The following is a 15732-nucleotide window of genomic DNA, read 5'->3' as shown; positions in this document are numbered from 1 at the left end:
GTTTTTCAAGCTTTTCTTCAGTGTCCCTTATTATATTTTCATTTGGGTAGTTTCCCCCTTGCCACTTTGTAATTTATCACTATTTCTAAGATGATTTTGTTCTCTTCTTCCTTTTCTTTACTGAATTTAGCCACTTTCATTTCATATCTTCCGTTTTGTTCATTTGTTAGATATTTTTGATCTGAGTTTTTGTACTTCTTATCTGAAGTTTTTTTTCCATGTTCTTAAATGCTTATTTAAGGTTATTTAATTCAGGTTTGATTATTGAGTTATAACTTTCATCTGGTTATGTTTTGTTTGGTTTTTGTTTGCTTTCATGTTGTTGAGGAACAAAATCAAAAATGGAAATACTTTGATTCTCAATGTCTGTTTTATTTTCATAGTAACCTTGTACAGATGTTATCTGCTTTTTTTTTTCTTTTTTTTCATTTTGAAATTTTCCTAGACTAGCAATAGTAGTTCTTGTTGGAAAGGATAAGGAGTTTTTGGGTAGCTTACTGAGTTTTTTTAGTTTGAGAGCACTCTTTTCTGCTGGTATAGTAAAATGTTGTTTCTTTTAACGAGTATCTTCTTGGTAGTGAGAGGTGTGAGTATTGTTCTTGTGTCTTTAGGACTGTTAATTTCTACCTTTTGCTTTCTTCTTTCCGATAATCATCAGCCTCCAGGAGATACCTGAGCCTTCCGTAAATCTTTCCTCCCCATCCTGCCCTCAAAATGGTGCCTTCCTAAAACTACCACATCTGATTCTGTGCATTTTCAAGCACTATCCTTTTGATTCTCTAGAAACTCTCTGATCTAGCAGTTCACAGACCTTTTCTTAGTGAAAATTTCTTTTTCTGGGGGTGATTTTATCTGTGTTCCAATATCGCTAGATCTCTATTTCCCTCTCTTTCATAGTGTCTGACTTGACTTGCCACTTAGGTGTGGGCTTTGGAGCTAGTCTTGCTGGATTTGGATGTTTATTTCCCTATTATCATGTAACACGAAGTTCATGCCATTGCTTATCTCCTAGTTAATGTTGTAGGTATGAGGAATGGTTAGTTTGTCTTCTCTTCCTATTGATCTGTTTGTTTTTGGTTTTGAGTATATATGGAGAGATTTGGATTTAGACAGCTCCATTGTCCTATGAGAACCCAGAACTCTGTAATAATGTTATTACATCTAGAAAAAATTGAATTCATTTTGGTGTGTTCAGGCAATTTAAATATATTTATATATGAACTAAAGAGTACTTCATCTTCTGTTTAGTGTACAGCATATTTTATTTTATATTATTTGAATTATCATACTTATTTTGATTTATACCTAGTTCATTACAAAATCTATTCTTGTTAACATAATGGTAAACCTCTAATATGTCATCTGTAAGGAGCATGCTGGATGTGTTGTAATAGTTTAATTGGATAAGGGGCATTTTGAAATAGAATTAGTATAAATATACAAACAGCCATTGGACACAATGTGAAAATCTTTCCCAGAAATCAGTTTACACAGATGAGTCCATAAATCTATGATTTAAATCTTGTGTAACTTTGCCCCAAGCCACTAAATAGAAGCATGCTGTGTGTGTGTGTGTGTGTGTGTGTGTGTGTGTGTGTGTGTGTATTACATCCATTGTATGTACCATATATATATGTACCGTTGTATGTACCATATGTGTGTGTGTATATATATGTATACACACACGTATGTGTGTATTTTATAAATATATACTGTTTTTCATTATTGTTGCAGTCAACCAGTAGACTAGAGATTATTTTAGACCCTAAGAGAACTTAAGGGACCTCTGCTGTTACTGATTAAAGTAGGGCTAAAATAAGAATATAGATGCTATATTCTATACTATTTATAGGCTATCTTAAGTAAATATTCAAAATATTTTAAGGAATTGCTTGTTAAGGTGTAGCATAGATACAGATACTGGTTATGAATGTTAGGCTGAATGAAGTGTCAAGAAGTGAACATATTCATAAGACATAGGACGTTTTACCAGAAGCCCCTTCATGCTCTTCCTAGTCACCACCAACCCAAAATAACCACTTTCCTGACATCAGTTGCCATTTAGTTTTGCCTCTTTAAATTCTGTATATGTTATACTATACATTCTCTTGATATATTTTCAATCGTCTCAGGATGTTGAAATTGTTTCCCAACTCTGGTGCTCTTTTAGCAGTTGTTTCCCTGGTCAGTTAATCCTCTGTGTTGCCGTGTGGGCATGCATGCTGACGCTTCTCCGTGGCTGGCAGAGAGCCACAAGACTCCACAGAGGCCCTGTTTCTAGTGTTACAAAAATAATCATACATGTTGCATATCTAAATCCAGTGAAGAACTTGTCAAAATGATGGTTGATTAGAGAGATTAATAAAATATAAAGATATTTAAAGATTTGGTGGCTGCACAGGACAATTAACATGTTGCTAATTCTGAAAGTGAATCTAAAATGGGAAAGGTAATTTTACAGTCCATATGTTAGTCATGTCCCTGACTAAAGAAGTAAGTTGGCAGCCTTTTTAAGGTTTCATCATTTTCATCATTCAAGTGCTTTTATTTCTCTAAGTGTACTGCATTTAATGACTTTTTTACTTAATACTTTCTAAGTATATTATGTGAATATGCTAGAATATATTAAATGTTGTCATTTGAAGATAGAATAATGACTCTGTTGCAAAACAACTAAATAAATCCAAAGTGGAGCGATGATGTTGGTACACTACAGTGGCAGCAGACCCTTGGATTTAGAAGGAATGATTTCCAGAAAATCTGAGGTTTGAAGTGACCAACTGTCATTAGATTTCTCATAAATTGAAGCATTTTGATATTGAAAACAGAAGGAGGAAAACTCACAATGGAGAGGAACAAATTTGAAAACTGGGCCACCGCTCTTTGAAAATGCATCAGCTCCCTTCGCCACCACTTGCAAGCTTATTTTAGGAACTTAGAAAGAGGAAAGAAGAGAGACAAAACATCTTTCCCTGCCTAATAACTCTATCCCATTTACATTACTTCTTCCCACTAATTATGGTGAAAGTACTTTGTGGTGATGAGAAGGGAAGTTCATTGGCCTCTGACCATGGGGTTGACTGTGCCTCATGGGGGTGCTCACTTAGCAGATACTTGGGTGCTCACACCTTGTGCTAAGGCTGAGCAGAAGCAGGAATGGTTGTTGGCACTGGAGCTTTATCTAGCATGAACACAAAGCACCAGATAGTCATGCAGATAGATGTAAAAGGATTGAGTTTAGAGTAGGGGAATATGACCTTGTCCGGAGTCTGAAAGGTGTTTTTAAGGAGAAGTATCCAGTAAAATGGAGCCTGAAGTGAGAGATGGGGATGAGGGACTGTGGAGGGAATGCTTTGGGCAGAGAGGATAGCCTGCCCAGGGACCATGGAGTCCCAGAGCTATGAAGACGCAGGAAAGAATGTGAGGTGAGGCTAGAGAGGACACAGAGGCCAGATGACCTGGCTGCACAGGCCACATTGAGGATACCTTTTTCTCACTTAAGAGCCCTGGGCAGTCATTGGTCAGGGGGGGTAAGAGTATGGCTGTGGTGATGACCTCAACACATTTGCAGTTTGTAAAACCAAAACAACCCTTGTCTTCCTCAACTTGGAGGATGGTTCTCACTCATGCCCAGCACGGAGAATGTTTAAGAGGGGTTGGAAGAGTCAGTGAGTTAGGTGGCAACTGCAGTGGTTCTAGGGAAGGATCCTGGTAGATTGGAACAGGACAGGCAGTGACTCTTCTGGAGAGGCATGTACTGGAAGCAGTATTCAGAGTTCTTGGTGCTGTGTTGGATACACTGTGTGTTAGGGGAGAGGAAATATCACGAGTGACTGTAGGTTTCTGGCTTGGGTACTGGAGGAGGGCCAGTTATTGAGATAAAGGATGCTGGAAGAGATCTGTGTTTTGGCAGAAGAGCCCAGATGTGTTCATTGTCCCGCTGAGTCTAAGGTACCTGTGAAACAGGCAAGAGGAGCCCAGTGGGCAGTTGGGTGGACTAGAAACGCAGTTCAGTGAATCATCTGCATCAGTAAATCCATGTTCCCTTTCCTTCCCCCTTTCTCACCTGCCCCAACTGTGCAACACATAATCATTGCACAGGGTACTTGGGGAGGGAAGGAAGCATCTTGAGGAAACCTTCCTGGTCTCTAGGGCCAGGCCAGATGACTGCTGTGGGGTGGACTGTAAATGCAGGAACTGTTGCAGGCATGCTGCAATTACCACTTATAGACAGCTCTCAGGATCTACATGGGAAAGGTAGGGTAGGGGGAGTTAAAAGGAATTGAGTTGGAAACTTGACAAAACTGTTGCCTAAAATTTTCTTTGAATATTTCCCCCCACCAAGAACCTGGGTCTTTAAAACTGGGTAGAAAAAATACTCTTAATTAGAAACATGTTTACACCACCTTTATAGAAACTTGAAATTTCATCATTATCTGTGTGAGAACTACTGGAACAAAAGCATGGGAGGAAGAATAAACATGATCTGTGCACAATGCTTGTTTGAAGCAAATGACTCAGTTATTCTAGAAAGTCATTCCTTCTATGAGGGATTCGTTTCCTGGTTTTCTTCCTACCTCTTTGGCTATTCCTCCTTAAGCCTGTTCCTGAGCTTCTTCCTGGGCTATTCTTTCTTAAGGTTCCTTCCCAATCCTCTTCTTCTTCATTCAATCATTGGTTAAACTCATCTGCTCATCTCCATGGCTTCCACTGTAGCCCCTGTGCTCATCTACTCCAGGTGTAGCCCCTAGGTGAGCTCATCTACCCCATGGCTTCCACTGTAGCCCCTGGGTGAGCTTGTTTACCCCATGACTTCCACCTCCACTGTAGCCCCTGGATGAGCTCATCTACTCCATGGCTTACACTCTAGTCTCTGGGTGAGCTCATCTACTCCACAGCTTCCACTGTAGTCCCTGGATGAGCTCATCTACCCCATGACTTCCTCTGTAGCCCCTGGGTGAGCTTGTCTACTCCATGACTTGCTTTACCTTTACGCCTAACAGTGCCCATTGGACATCTACATGTGTATTGTGTATGTATTTACCTTGGTTGCTTTCACTTGAATGTCTCCCAGTGATCTCAAATTGAGCAGTCCAAAGCTGAGTTCATCTACCACCATCCATCTAGTCATAACCAGAACTTGGGGTTAGTCATCCTCACTCCTCACACTCAAACAGCTACTGTCCAGGTGGTTGTTTCATCTAACCCATTTATTCTCCACTCAGTGCCTTGTGTGTAGCCTTAGGGTAAGCCCTCATTATTCCTTTTCTGAGTTGCTACAGCATAGCATGTTCTTAACTGGCATCCAGGCTCCCCAGTCTTGGTGCTCTCTAATCCATTCTGCTGCTAAAATGATTATTCTGAAACAGAAATCTGATCTTACTCCCTCCTTAAAAGCCTTTACTGCCTCTCTACCATTTTCAGGATTAAAGCCCAGATTTTAGTGTAGCTTTCGAGGCCCTTCATGAAATCATGCAGCTCTTTCCGCTGCTCTCCTCTCTCCACTTTAATAATACTCAGCTCATGTGACTCCTCCAATGGAATAAGCTCTTGCTTACTTGGTATTGTAGGCTGTGCTGTTTCCTCTGCTGAGAACCCCCTTTTCAGGCATACTTAGCTTAAATTGACAGGTTTGAATATTGGTTTGCCTGAAAGACTGGTGTAATGTACATGAGTCATCCTGTTTTATCACTGAACACATAAACCTCTTTCCTGTGTCCAGAGAATCTCTGACCTCATGGCAGATGCCCCCTCCCACTATAGAAGCTGATAATGCAGGTACTCCCTTTCCAGCCTCCCTTGCTTCTGGGGTATGGACATGGGCACATGATCTATATTGAGCCAGTAATAATTTTTTACCCTAAACTTTGAACTGGAAGCTTTTGGACCCCAAGAGGCAGGTACCATGCAGAATCCACTCAGCTGACAGTAGCTGTGGCAGTGCTATGCCAATGGTGTTGTGCCTGTGTGCAGCCTGGCATCATTGCTGAACCAGCTCTAGATATGACTTTGGACATTGCTCCTCACTGTATGACTGCTCAGCCTGGTTCTTTAGACCTTTTAGAGGGTACGTGAACTACCTGATAACCTTTTAACCAACCTCTTCTTTGCCCAAATACACCAGAATTGGTATTTGTGGCTTGCAAGTAAAAACCCTGCTTGATTCAGTTACATTTCCAGCATCAATACTTTCAAAGACAGAGAGCAGAACACAGTTGTCTATATTAAACTGCAGTGAAATGACAGATCCCTAATGCATAAAGTTGTATGAAGCTCTTGGTTTGTAGGTAAATGAATAGTCACAAGACTTAGGAGGATCTTGTGCTATATATGCAATGACATGATGAAAGTCACAGGGTTTTCCTAGAAAAGAACACCAGAATATTGCTATGATCATAAAGAATGGTGAAAGTGTAGATGCAGAAATAGCTGTACAGCTTTTTTTTAATGTATTTTTTTATCATGGTAAAATATAATAACATAATTTGCCATTTTAATTATATTGAGTGTGTAATTTAGTCACATTAATTATAGTCACAGCATTATGCAGTCATCACCACTATCAATTTCCAAAACTTTTTCATTACCCCAAACAGAAATTCTGTATGCAGCAGGCAATGACTCTCCATTTCCCCCTTCCCCTAGTCCCTGGCAACTTCTGCTTTACTTTCTGTCTCTGTGATGTTGCCTGTTCTAGACATTTCATGTAAAGAAAATAATACATTTATTTGTCCCTTTGTGTCTGGCTTATTTCACTTAGCATTATGTTTTTAAGTCTTACCCATGTTATAGTATGTATCAGAACCTCATTCCTTTTTATGGCTAAATAATATGTCATTGTATGCATATACTGAATTCATTCTTCTGTTGATGGACTCTTGGGTTATTTCCACCTTTTGGCTATTTTAGTACAAATGTAAATAATACTGCAGTGAACATTGGCATACAAATATCTGAGTCCCTGCTTTCAATTCTTGTGAGTATATACCCAGGAGTAGAATCACTGGGTCATATGATAATTCTGTGTTTAATTTTTTGAGAAACTTCCAAACTGTTTTCCGTAGCAGCTGTGCCATTTTGCTTTCCCATCAGCAACGTACGAGGGTTTCAGTTTCTCCATATTCTCGTCAACACTTCATTTTCCATTTTCTAAATTATAGCTAACCTAGTGGATGTGAAGTAGTACCTCATTGTGGTTTTGATTTGCATTTCCCCAGTGATTACTGATGTTGAGCATCTTTTCATATGTCTGGAGCATCTCAACTATATCATTTGTCTCAAGAGCATCTTGATCAGTTAAGTAAAGTTCCATTTCTGTGATTATCATTTTTCCTAGAAGTAAGAGATTGGGGTTCTCTACTATTTATCATTTTATGGCCAGACTCAGCTCTCAAACATAAGGCTTCCCTGTAAATACCATTAAAGGCTTGACAGCAGCATTTTAAAATTTATGCCTTGTCTTCAATCTGATAAATGATGTGTGTGCAAAACCTGCAGTTAACATCATACTTAATGGTAAAAGGCTGAATGTTTTCTTTTTCTCTAAGATTGGGAACAAGAAAAGGGTACCTCCCCTTACCACTTACCAGTTTTATTTAGCATTGTCCAGGAAGTTCTAGCCAAGGGAAGTAGATAAGAAAATAAAATGCATGTCGATTGGAAAGGAAGAAGTAAAACTATTTCTCTTTGCAGGTGATGTGCTCTTGTAAATAGAAAATCCTAAGGAATCCATTAAAAACAATTCAGACGAATAAATGAGTTCAGGTTACAAGAGACAAGAACAATATACAAAAATGAATTGTATTTCTATACATTAGCAATAAGCAGACTAAATATGAAATTAACACAATTCCATTTATTGTAGCATCAAAAAGAAAAAAATGGAAGACTAAATATTAACATGGTAGTACTTCTCCAATTGATCTATAGATCCAACACAATCCCTATTTTAAATCCTAGCTGACTTATTTTCAAAAATTACAAGTTGATCCTATAATTCATATGGAAATGCAAGGAACCCAGAATAGCTAAAACAATCTTGAAATAAAGAAAATAGTACAAGCACTCACATTTCCAAATTTTAAAACTACAGTAATCATAGTAGCATAAGAATGTCCATGTAGTAAAATAATAAATAAATAAAAAGAATGTACATGTAGATCAGTGTACTCAAATTGAGAGTCCAGAAATCAACCTTCACATTTTATGGTCAATTGATTTTCAACAAGAGTTCCACGACAGTTCACTGGGGGAAAGAATAGTCTTTTCAACAAATGGTGCAAACAGCTGGATATCCACATGTAAAAGGATGAAGTTTGGACTCCATGCTGTGGTCTGTTTCTATCCCCCTAAAATTCATCTGTTGAAACCTAATCACCAGTGTTGTGGTAATTATCAGACACCAAATTTGCCAGCACCTTAATCTTGGACTTCCCAGCCTCTGGTACTGTGAGAAATAAATTTCTGTTGTTTATAAGCTATCCAGTATATGGCATTTTGTTTATAGCAGCCTGAATAGACTAACATACACTATATACAAAAATCAACTAAAACTGGATTAATGACCTAAAAGTAAGAGCTGGGGAGGAGGATATGGAAGATGGCAAGAAGGAAAGTTGTATGGACCAGGCCAGGAAGGGGCACATATAACTCCAACTCACATTTCACTGGTTGTGGAAGTCAGCCATGTGGGTATCAGGAGACCATATGGTCACTGGGAAGCTGGGAAATGTGGTCCAGCTCTGTGCCCAGAATAAAGAGGAGATGATTTAGGTGAATAGATAGCCATCTCTGCTACAAGGAGGTTGCCATTGGTTATTCCTGTGGACCTCTACATTCTGAAATTCTGTCCTGTATTAGCTCTTCCTCATTAAGCCCTACAGTTACAAGAACTGAAAAGAAACAAGACAAATAACACTTCTTTTCCTTGGACATAAGAAAAACGTAAAGTTCAGCCAACAAAGTTAACTTCACAGCAATCTTGCTTGCAAAAAATATGCCCCGTGATCTTGTAACCTACCTGTGTATCAGCATGATCCTGGCCCGAGACCATGATGATCTCTCCTGATCTCTGGTCTGCCCTCATATGAGTGAAGGGATAAGCATGGTTCTCATACTTGATGTAGAGGCTAGTTGGATGAAGCTTTTGAAAATGAGTGAACACTACCTTATAGGAGGACAAACAAGCAAACAAGTAATGGCTCCAAATGAAACCAAATGTATGAATTAGATTCCATCAAAGATCCTCTGGAATGGACATCAGAAAGTTGGACGGTGCCCCATTGCAACCAGAGGATTCTCCCCTCAGTGGCAGGATCACAAGAATAAATTTGCTTGTCCATCTTAGTTAGAGTATCTTGAGGGCATCTGTTTTGTGAATTGATATATATTCTCAATTGAAAAAGAAGTAGTGTGCTCCAGCTGTGAGTTTGTAATCTAATTGTATGTAATGTGCTCTGTGGATATGATTACAGAGACTGATGGAAGAGCTAAAGGGAAACAGAATACAGGGGATGTTATAAATAAGGCACAATGCTGTTAATTTTTAAGAAACTGCTTTCTGCAATGTCTTGAGGGATCTTGCCTACTGGGGGAACCAGCCCCTGATATTTCAACGTAGGTTCTTTTCTATTTTCCCTAAGTGTTGGCTGGTCTGAGAAATAAAGGAAAAGAGTACAAAAGAGAGAAATTTTAAAGCTGGGTGTCCGGGGGAGACATCACATGTCAGCAGGTTCCATGATGCCCCCTGAGCCGCAAAACCAGCAAGTTTTTATTATGGATTTCAAAAGGGGAGGGGTGTACGAATAGGGTGTGGGTCAGAGAGATCACATGCTTCAAGGGCAATAAAATATCACAAGGCAAATGGGGGCAGAGCGAGATCACAGGACCAGGGCGAAATTAGAATTGCTGATGAAGTTTCATGTCCCACTGGACACGCATTATCATTGATAGCATCTTATCAGGAGACAGGGTTTGAGAGCAGACAACCGGTCTGACTAAAATTTACTAGGCAGGAATTTCCTAATCCTAATAGGCCTGGGGGCACTACAGGAGACCGGGGCTTATTTCATCCCTTATCTACATATAAGACAGACATTCCTAGAGCAGCCATTTTAGAGACCTCCCCCTAGGAATGCATTCTCTTTCTCAGGGCTGTTCCTTGCTGAGAGAAAGAATTCAGCGATATTTCTCCTATTTGCTTTTGTAAGAAGAGAAATATGACTGTTCTGTCCAGCCCCTCAGGCAGTCAGGCCCAATGGTTATCTCCCTTGTTCCCTGAAAATCGCAGCCATCCTGTTCCTTTTGGATGCCCAGATTTCATATTGTTCAAACACACATGCTCTACAAACAATTTGTGCAGATAACGCAATCATCACAGGATCCTGAGGCGACATACATCCTCAATTTATGAAGATGATGGGATTAAGAGATTAAAGTAAAGACAGGCATAGGAAATTATAAGAGTATTGATTGGGGGAGTGATAAATGTCCATGAAATCTCCACAATTTATGTTCAGAGATTGTAGTAAAGACAGGTGTAAGAAATTATAAAAGTATTAATTTGGGTAACTAATAAATGTCCATGAAATCTTCACAATTTATGTTCTTCTGTCACAGCTTCAGCAGGTCCCTCCGTTCAGGGTCCCTGACTTCCCGCAACACTTGCCCAGATAGGATAGGACTGAGCTTCTGTATTATTCCCCTCACTCTGCAGCATACGTGTGTTTAAAATTCCTGCCTTTGAGTTATGTGCTTAAGCTAAATGTTGCATTTTTTCACAAAACAATCACAGAAAGACTGTAAACTGGTGCTGGACAAAGTGTGATCTGCAGACTGGTGTTAGTCCACAAAGTATTTTTTACCAGCCCACAATCAGATAAGCACAGAAATGGAAGGTGTTTACAAACTCCTAAGGCAGTTTGATACTGCTGCAGTATTTAAGCACACAATCAGTGGGCTTATCCTGTTAACCAAGGTAAACCAATTAGGGTAGTGCTCAATTTGTATGATGATCTGCATGAGATGCAAGCTCATTTTGGTCACACGTAGTATGCATTAGTTTGCACAATAACACAGACTGGGTAGCTTAAAGAAGAAAAATCCAAGCAAGGTGCCAACAAGGTAGGTTCCATTCTGAGACCTTTTTTCCTAGCTTTTAGATGGCCACCATCTTGCTATATCCTAACATGACCAATTCTTTGTGTGTACTCAAAGAGAATGAGTATGTGAGCTCGCTGGTATCTCTTCATGTAAGGATGATAGTCCTATCATATCATGGCCCCACCCTTATGACCCCTTTCAACTTTAATTACCTTCTTGTAGGCCCTGTCTCCAAATACAGCCACATTGGGGGTTACAGCTTTAACATGAATTTGTTGAGGGCAAGGGGGCATTCAGTCCATAGGACAGTAGGACCATAATGGACTGGGAATTTAAAAATTGGTCCTTCACCTCAGATAGTTCAAGCAGCACTCTAGGTATAATTAAGCTAAACACAACTGGATATTACTAATATAAAAACTAGAAAAAATTTGCTTTAGGTTACAAATGTTTGAATATTTATCAAATTCATATAATCTTGACATTCAATAAAATTGTTTTGTGTAAAACATTGAATGTTTACAGGAGATTAGATTATAAAAACTTGATTGGATACTGAAAAAAATGTACTGATTAGTTAATTCCTACAGAGGCCTGGGCTTAAGCTTGATGTAATTACAGCATGGTAGCTGTTCTTATAGCATAGCTCTCCTGCCTGTGCAGCCGACTCATAAATCTATGCCTCTCCCTGCTGGCCCTGGCCTTCTGGCTTCCTGAAGACATGTCCCCATGGCCATTCCATAAATACCACTATCTCAGCCATTCAGAAGAAGGCATGTCACCTCCCTGGAGCCCTACCCCTGTGCTTCCTTCCTACTCTGTTTTATAATCTCAACAAATAGGAACATTATTTTCATGTTACTCACGTTGAAACTGTGGAACATTTTCAGTTGTGCTCTTTTCCTTTGGAGATCTCTTTTCTCTCCCACCTGCTTATTCTGCCTCCAGAATGCCTACTCCTTCAATCCCCACCATTCTAAGGTGCTATCAGCCTTGCACCAGGCCACTGCTGTCATGTCTTATTTGGAGTATTTCAGTAAGCACCTCACCACTATCCTTGACTTCAGTTTCTTTCTCTCCAGTCTAATATGTGTGAAGCACGGTTCTGACTATATCCCTTGCAAGCTGAAAAAGCCTTTGCTGGTTTCCTTTTCTTACAAAATAAAGTCCAGCCTCCTTAACAAGGGATTCAAGGTCCTCTGTAATCTCCTCTTATCTGTCTTTCGTCCCTAGTCTCCCTTCGCCCTACGCTTTCAACATGCATACTGTATTATAGGCATAGCTGTGTTTTACATTTTCCTGCTTTTGTGTCTTTGCCTGGAGTTTTCTTTGGCCTGGAATTTTCTCCCATCCAATTTCTGCTCTTCAGAGGATCCCTTGTTCTTCAAAGTCTAGTTCAGGCATCACCTTTCCCTCAGTTTTCCCTGGTCTCTCTGTTTAGCGTTAATGATTAATTAATATGCTCCCATAACATGTTGAAGTGTCATCCATTCCTTTACTGTGTATTCACTCTCCCCTAGTTGATCAGTTCTTTGAGAGCAGGATCCATGCTGTATTCAGAGTTGGCATTACCCCAGTCCCAGGTCACAGTACTGAGCACATGGTTGGTGCTCAATTGGGGTGTTGCTAATGTAAGGTCGTGATCTATATGTGAAATATCTCAGATCACGAAGAGAATGATAATGCCTCTCTACATCGTTTTGAGAACCAGGAGAGCAGAAGAGGCAGTTTTGCATGTGCCCTTGATTCTGCTCAGAAGGCAGGAGTAGATTCCTTAAGATTACTCTTCATTGTACTTCCTGAGGGAAGATAGTCAGGGGATATTCAGTAGTCAGAAGGAAACCTTGCCCCAGGCTGGGGTATTTACAGCTTATGGTTTTAGAAAAGGGGCAAGTTCTTAGCAATATGAAGCAAAGAAGTTATCTCGATTGTGTCCATTGATTCTAGGGCTAGATTATAGCTTCAGCTACAACTCATCAGCTGTGCTTTTATTTTCTCTATCACCAGTGATGTCACCTTTCCTATTCTTGATATTGGTAATTTGTATCTTTTCTTCTTACTCATCAATCTGGCTAGAAGTTTATTGTATTTCTCTAGGTTCTCCAGAAAAATAGAACCAATAGATTATATAAAATGAGATTTATTATAGGGAATTGGTTCATGCAGTTATGGAGGCCAAGCCCCAACTCAAGATCCACACTTGACAAGCTGGATACCCAGGAGAGACAACGGTGTCATTCCAGTCCTAGTCTGGAGACCCAAGAACCGGGAGAGCCCATGATGTGAGTGCTGGGCTACCCAAAGGCAGGAGAAGACAGGTAGAGAGAATTCTTTCTTACCCAGCCTTTTATTCTATTCAGGCCTTCAGTGGATTGGATGAGGCTCACCCACATTGAGGGAGGTTTTTGCTTTATTCAGTCTATGGATTCAAATACTAATTTCATCCAGAAACACCCTCATAGACACAGCCAGAAATAATGTTTAATCAATTATCCTGGCACCCATGGCTCAGTCAAGTTGACATGTAAAATTAACCATCACATTTATAGATCTTCTGAAAAATCAGTGAAACTTTGGACTTTATTGATTTTCTGTATTGTTTTACTATTTTCTATTTCTTTGCTTTCTGCTCTGTTCTTTATTGTTTCTTTTATTTGCTTTTGTTTTTCTAGTTCCTGAAGATGGAATTGAGATAAAATTTCCTGCTACATAGTGTTTTAGTGCATCCCACATATTCTGGCAAGTGTTTTCATTTTTACTCAGTGCAAAATACTTTTTCATTCTTCTTTTGATTTCTTCTTTGACCCATGTGTTATTTAGAAGTATGTTAGTTTCCAGATATTGGGATTTTCCAAAGATCTTTTTGCTACTGATTTCTAATTTAATTACATTGTAGTCAGAGAAAACATTTTGTCTGATTTGAGTACTTTTAAATTTATTGAGACTTATTTAATGTCTCATAATATGGGCTATCTTGGCAAATGTTCCATGTGCATCTGAAAATAATGGGTATTCTGGTATTGTTGGGTAGAATGTTCCATAAATGACAATTAGGTCAAGTTGGCTGATAGTTTTATTCAGGCTTTCTGTATCCTTACTGCTTTTTTTATCTACTTTTTCTATTAATTTTTGAGAACAGTATTGAAATTTTCCATTATAATTGTGGCTTTGTCTGTTTCTCCCTGCAGTTCTATCACTTTTTGCTTCTTTTTTTTGAAGCTCTGTCATTTGGTATATAATTGTTTCATCATCTTCATGGATTGACCTTTTTATGATATAATCTCTTTATCCCAGATGTAATATTCTTTGCTTTGAAATCTACTTTATCTAATATACTAAGTCAGCTTTTTGTTGATTTGTGTTAGCACAGTATGACTTTTTACATCCATAGGTTCATTTACTTTGAACCTATTTGTGTCTATATATTTCAAGTGTGTTTTCTTTTGGCAACATATCATTAGGTCTTGTATTTTTATCCAATCTGACAAGCTCAACCTTTTTAATTGGGGCGTTATGGCATTTATATTTAATCTGATTATTGATATGATTAGATTTAAGTGTATCATATTGCTATTTATGTGTTTGCTATTTTTTCTATTTTTGCTTGCAATTTTAATTTTGTTTGCTATTATTTATAATGTAATAAATTATATAAATTATAATATGCTATTTCTAATATAGCAAACAAAATAAAAATAACAAGCAAAAATAGAAAAACAGCAAACATCTATGTTATAAATAATAGCAAACAAAATAATATTTAATATTAATATTAAATATTTAAAAATAGCAAATAATACGTAGGTATTTTTATTATTTATTTGCCTGATCTGTCATTTGTTCCCTTTTCTTCCTTCTTTTAAATCATAGAAGTGTGTGGCTGGGCACGGTGGCTCAATGCCTGTAATCCCAGCACTTTGGGAGGCCAAGGCAGGCGGATCACGAGGTCAGGAGATCAAGACCATCCTAGCTAACATGGTGAAACCCTGTCTCTGCTAAAAATACAAAAAATTAGCTGGGCGTGGTGGCAGGCGCCTGTAGTCCTAGCTACTCAGGAGGCTGAGGCAGGAGAATGGCGTGAACCCTTGGAGGTGGAGCTTGCAGTGAGCGGAGATCATGCCACTGCACTCCAGCCTGGGCGAGAGAGCGAGACTCCGTCTCAAAAGAAAAAAAAAATTCATAGAAGTGTGTGTTTGTGTGTGAGTGAAATTCCATATTTTTCCTTTTTTGATGATTGGCAACAACTTTTTGTTTTGTTGTTTTAGTGGTTACTTTAGGGTTTATAGTATACATCTTTATTTTACAAAGTTTACCCTCAAGATATTATACCACTTCACATACAACATAGTATAAGAACCATACAATAGTTTACTTCCATTTTTCTCCTCCTTCGTAATCATTTCCCAGTACTGAGTCAAGACTCTTCCAAACACTCTCTCTGGTGACCCTGAGTTAGATTTTCTGGTCTGGCTGGTGGTAACAGACACTGTTCTCAGTCCTATGTGAACAGAGCTCTGTTTCTTCCAACCTGGTCTGATGTTGCTTTCCCGGACCTCAGATAGTTTCCTCACATACGTGTGCTGGTAAGACCTCTACTGAAAACTTGAGGGAGATCACCTGCAGACCTCCTGA

General features: G+C 38.9%; 1 protein-coding gene across 30 annotated transcripts in view; it reads left to right on the top strand.

Annotated features, from left to right (window-relative positions):
* The window catches only part of ANO10 (anoctamin 10), a 325787-nt gene that overhangs the window by 163177 nt on the left and 146878 nt on the right, over positions 1-15732 (top strand). The window contains exon 11 of one of the 30 annotated variants that reach the window (XM_016940850.3): positions 13773-13834. The exons of the other annotated variants lie outside the window; for them this stretch is intronic. Within the exon in view, the coding sequence (XP_016796339.1) occupies positions 13773-13796 (24 nt within the window). The 3' untranslated portion in view covers positions 13797-13834. Of the gene's footprint in view, positions 1-13772; positions 13835-15732 lie in introns of those variants that run through there. 30 annotated transcript variants of the gene reach the window in all.

This window comes from Pan troglodytes, chromosome 2 (genome assembly GCF_028858775.2).
Source record: "Pan troglodytes isolate AG18354 chromosome 2, NHGRI_mPanTro3-v2.0_pri, whole genome shotgun sequence".
Classification (NCBI taxonomy): Eukaryota; Metazoa; Chordata; class Mammalia; order Primates; family Hominidae; genus Pan; species Pan troglodytes.
The sequence above is the reverse complement of the archived record's forward strand: the minus strand, read 5'-3'. Positions and strand labels throughout refer to the sequence as shown.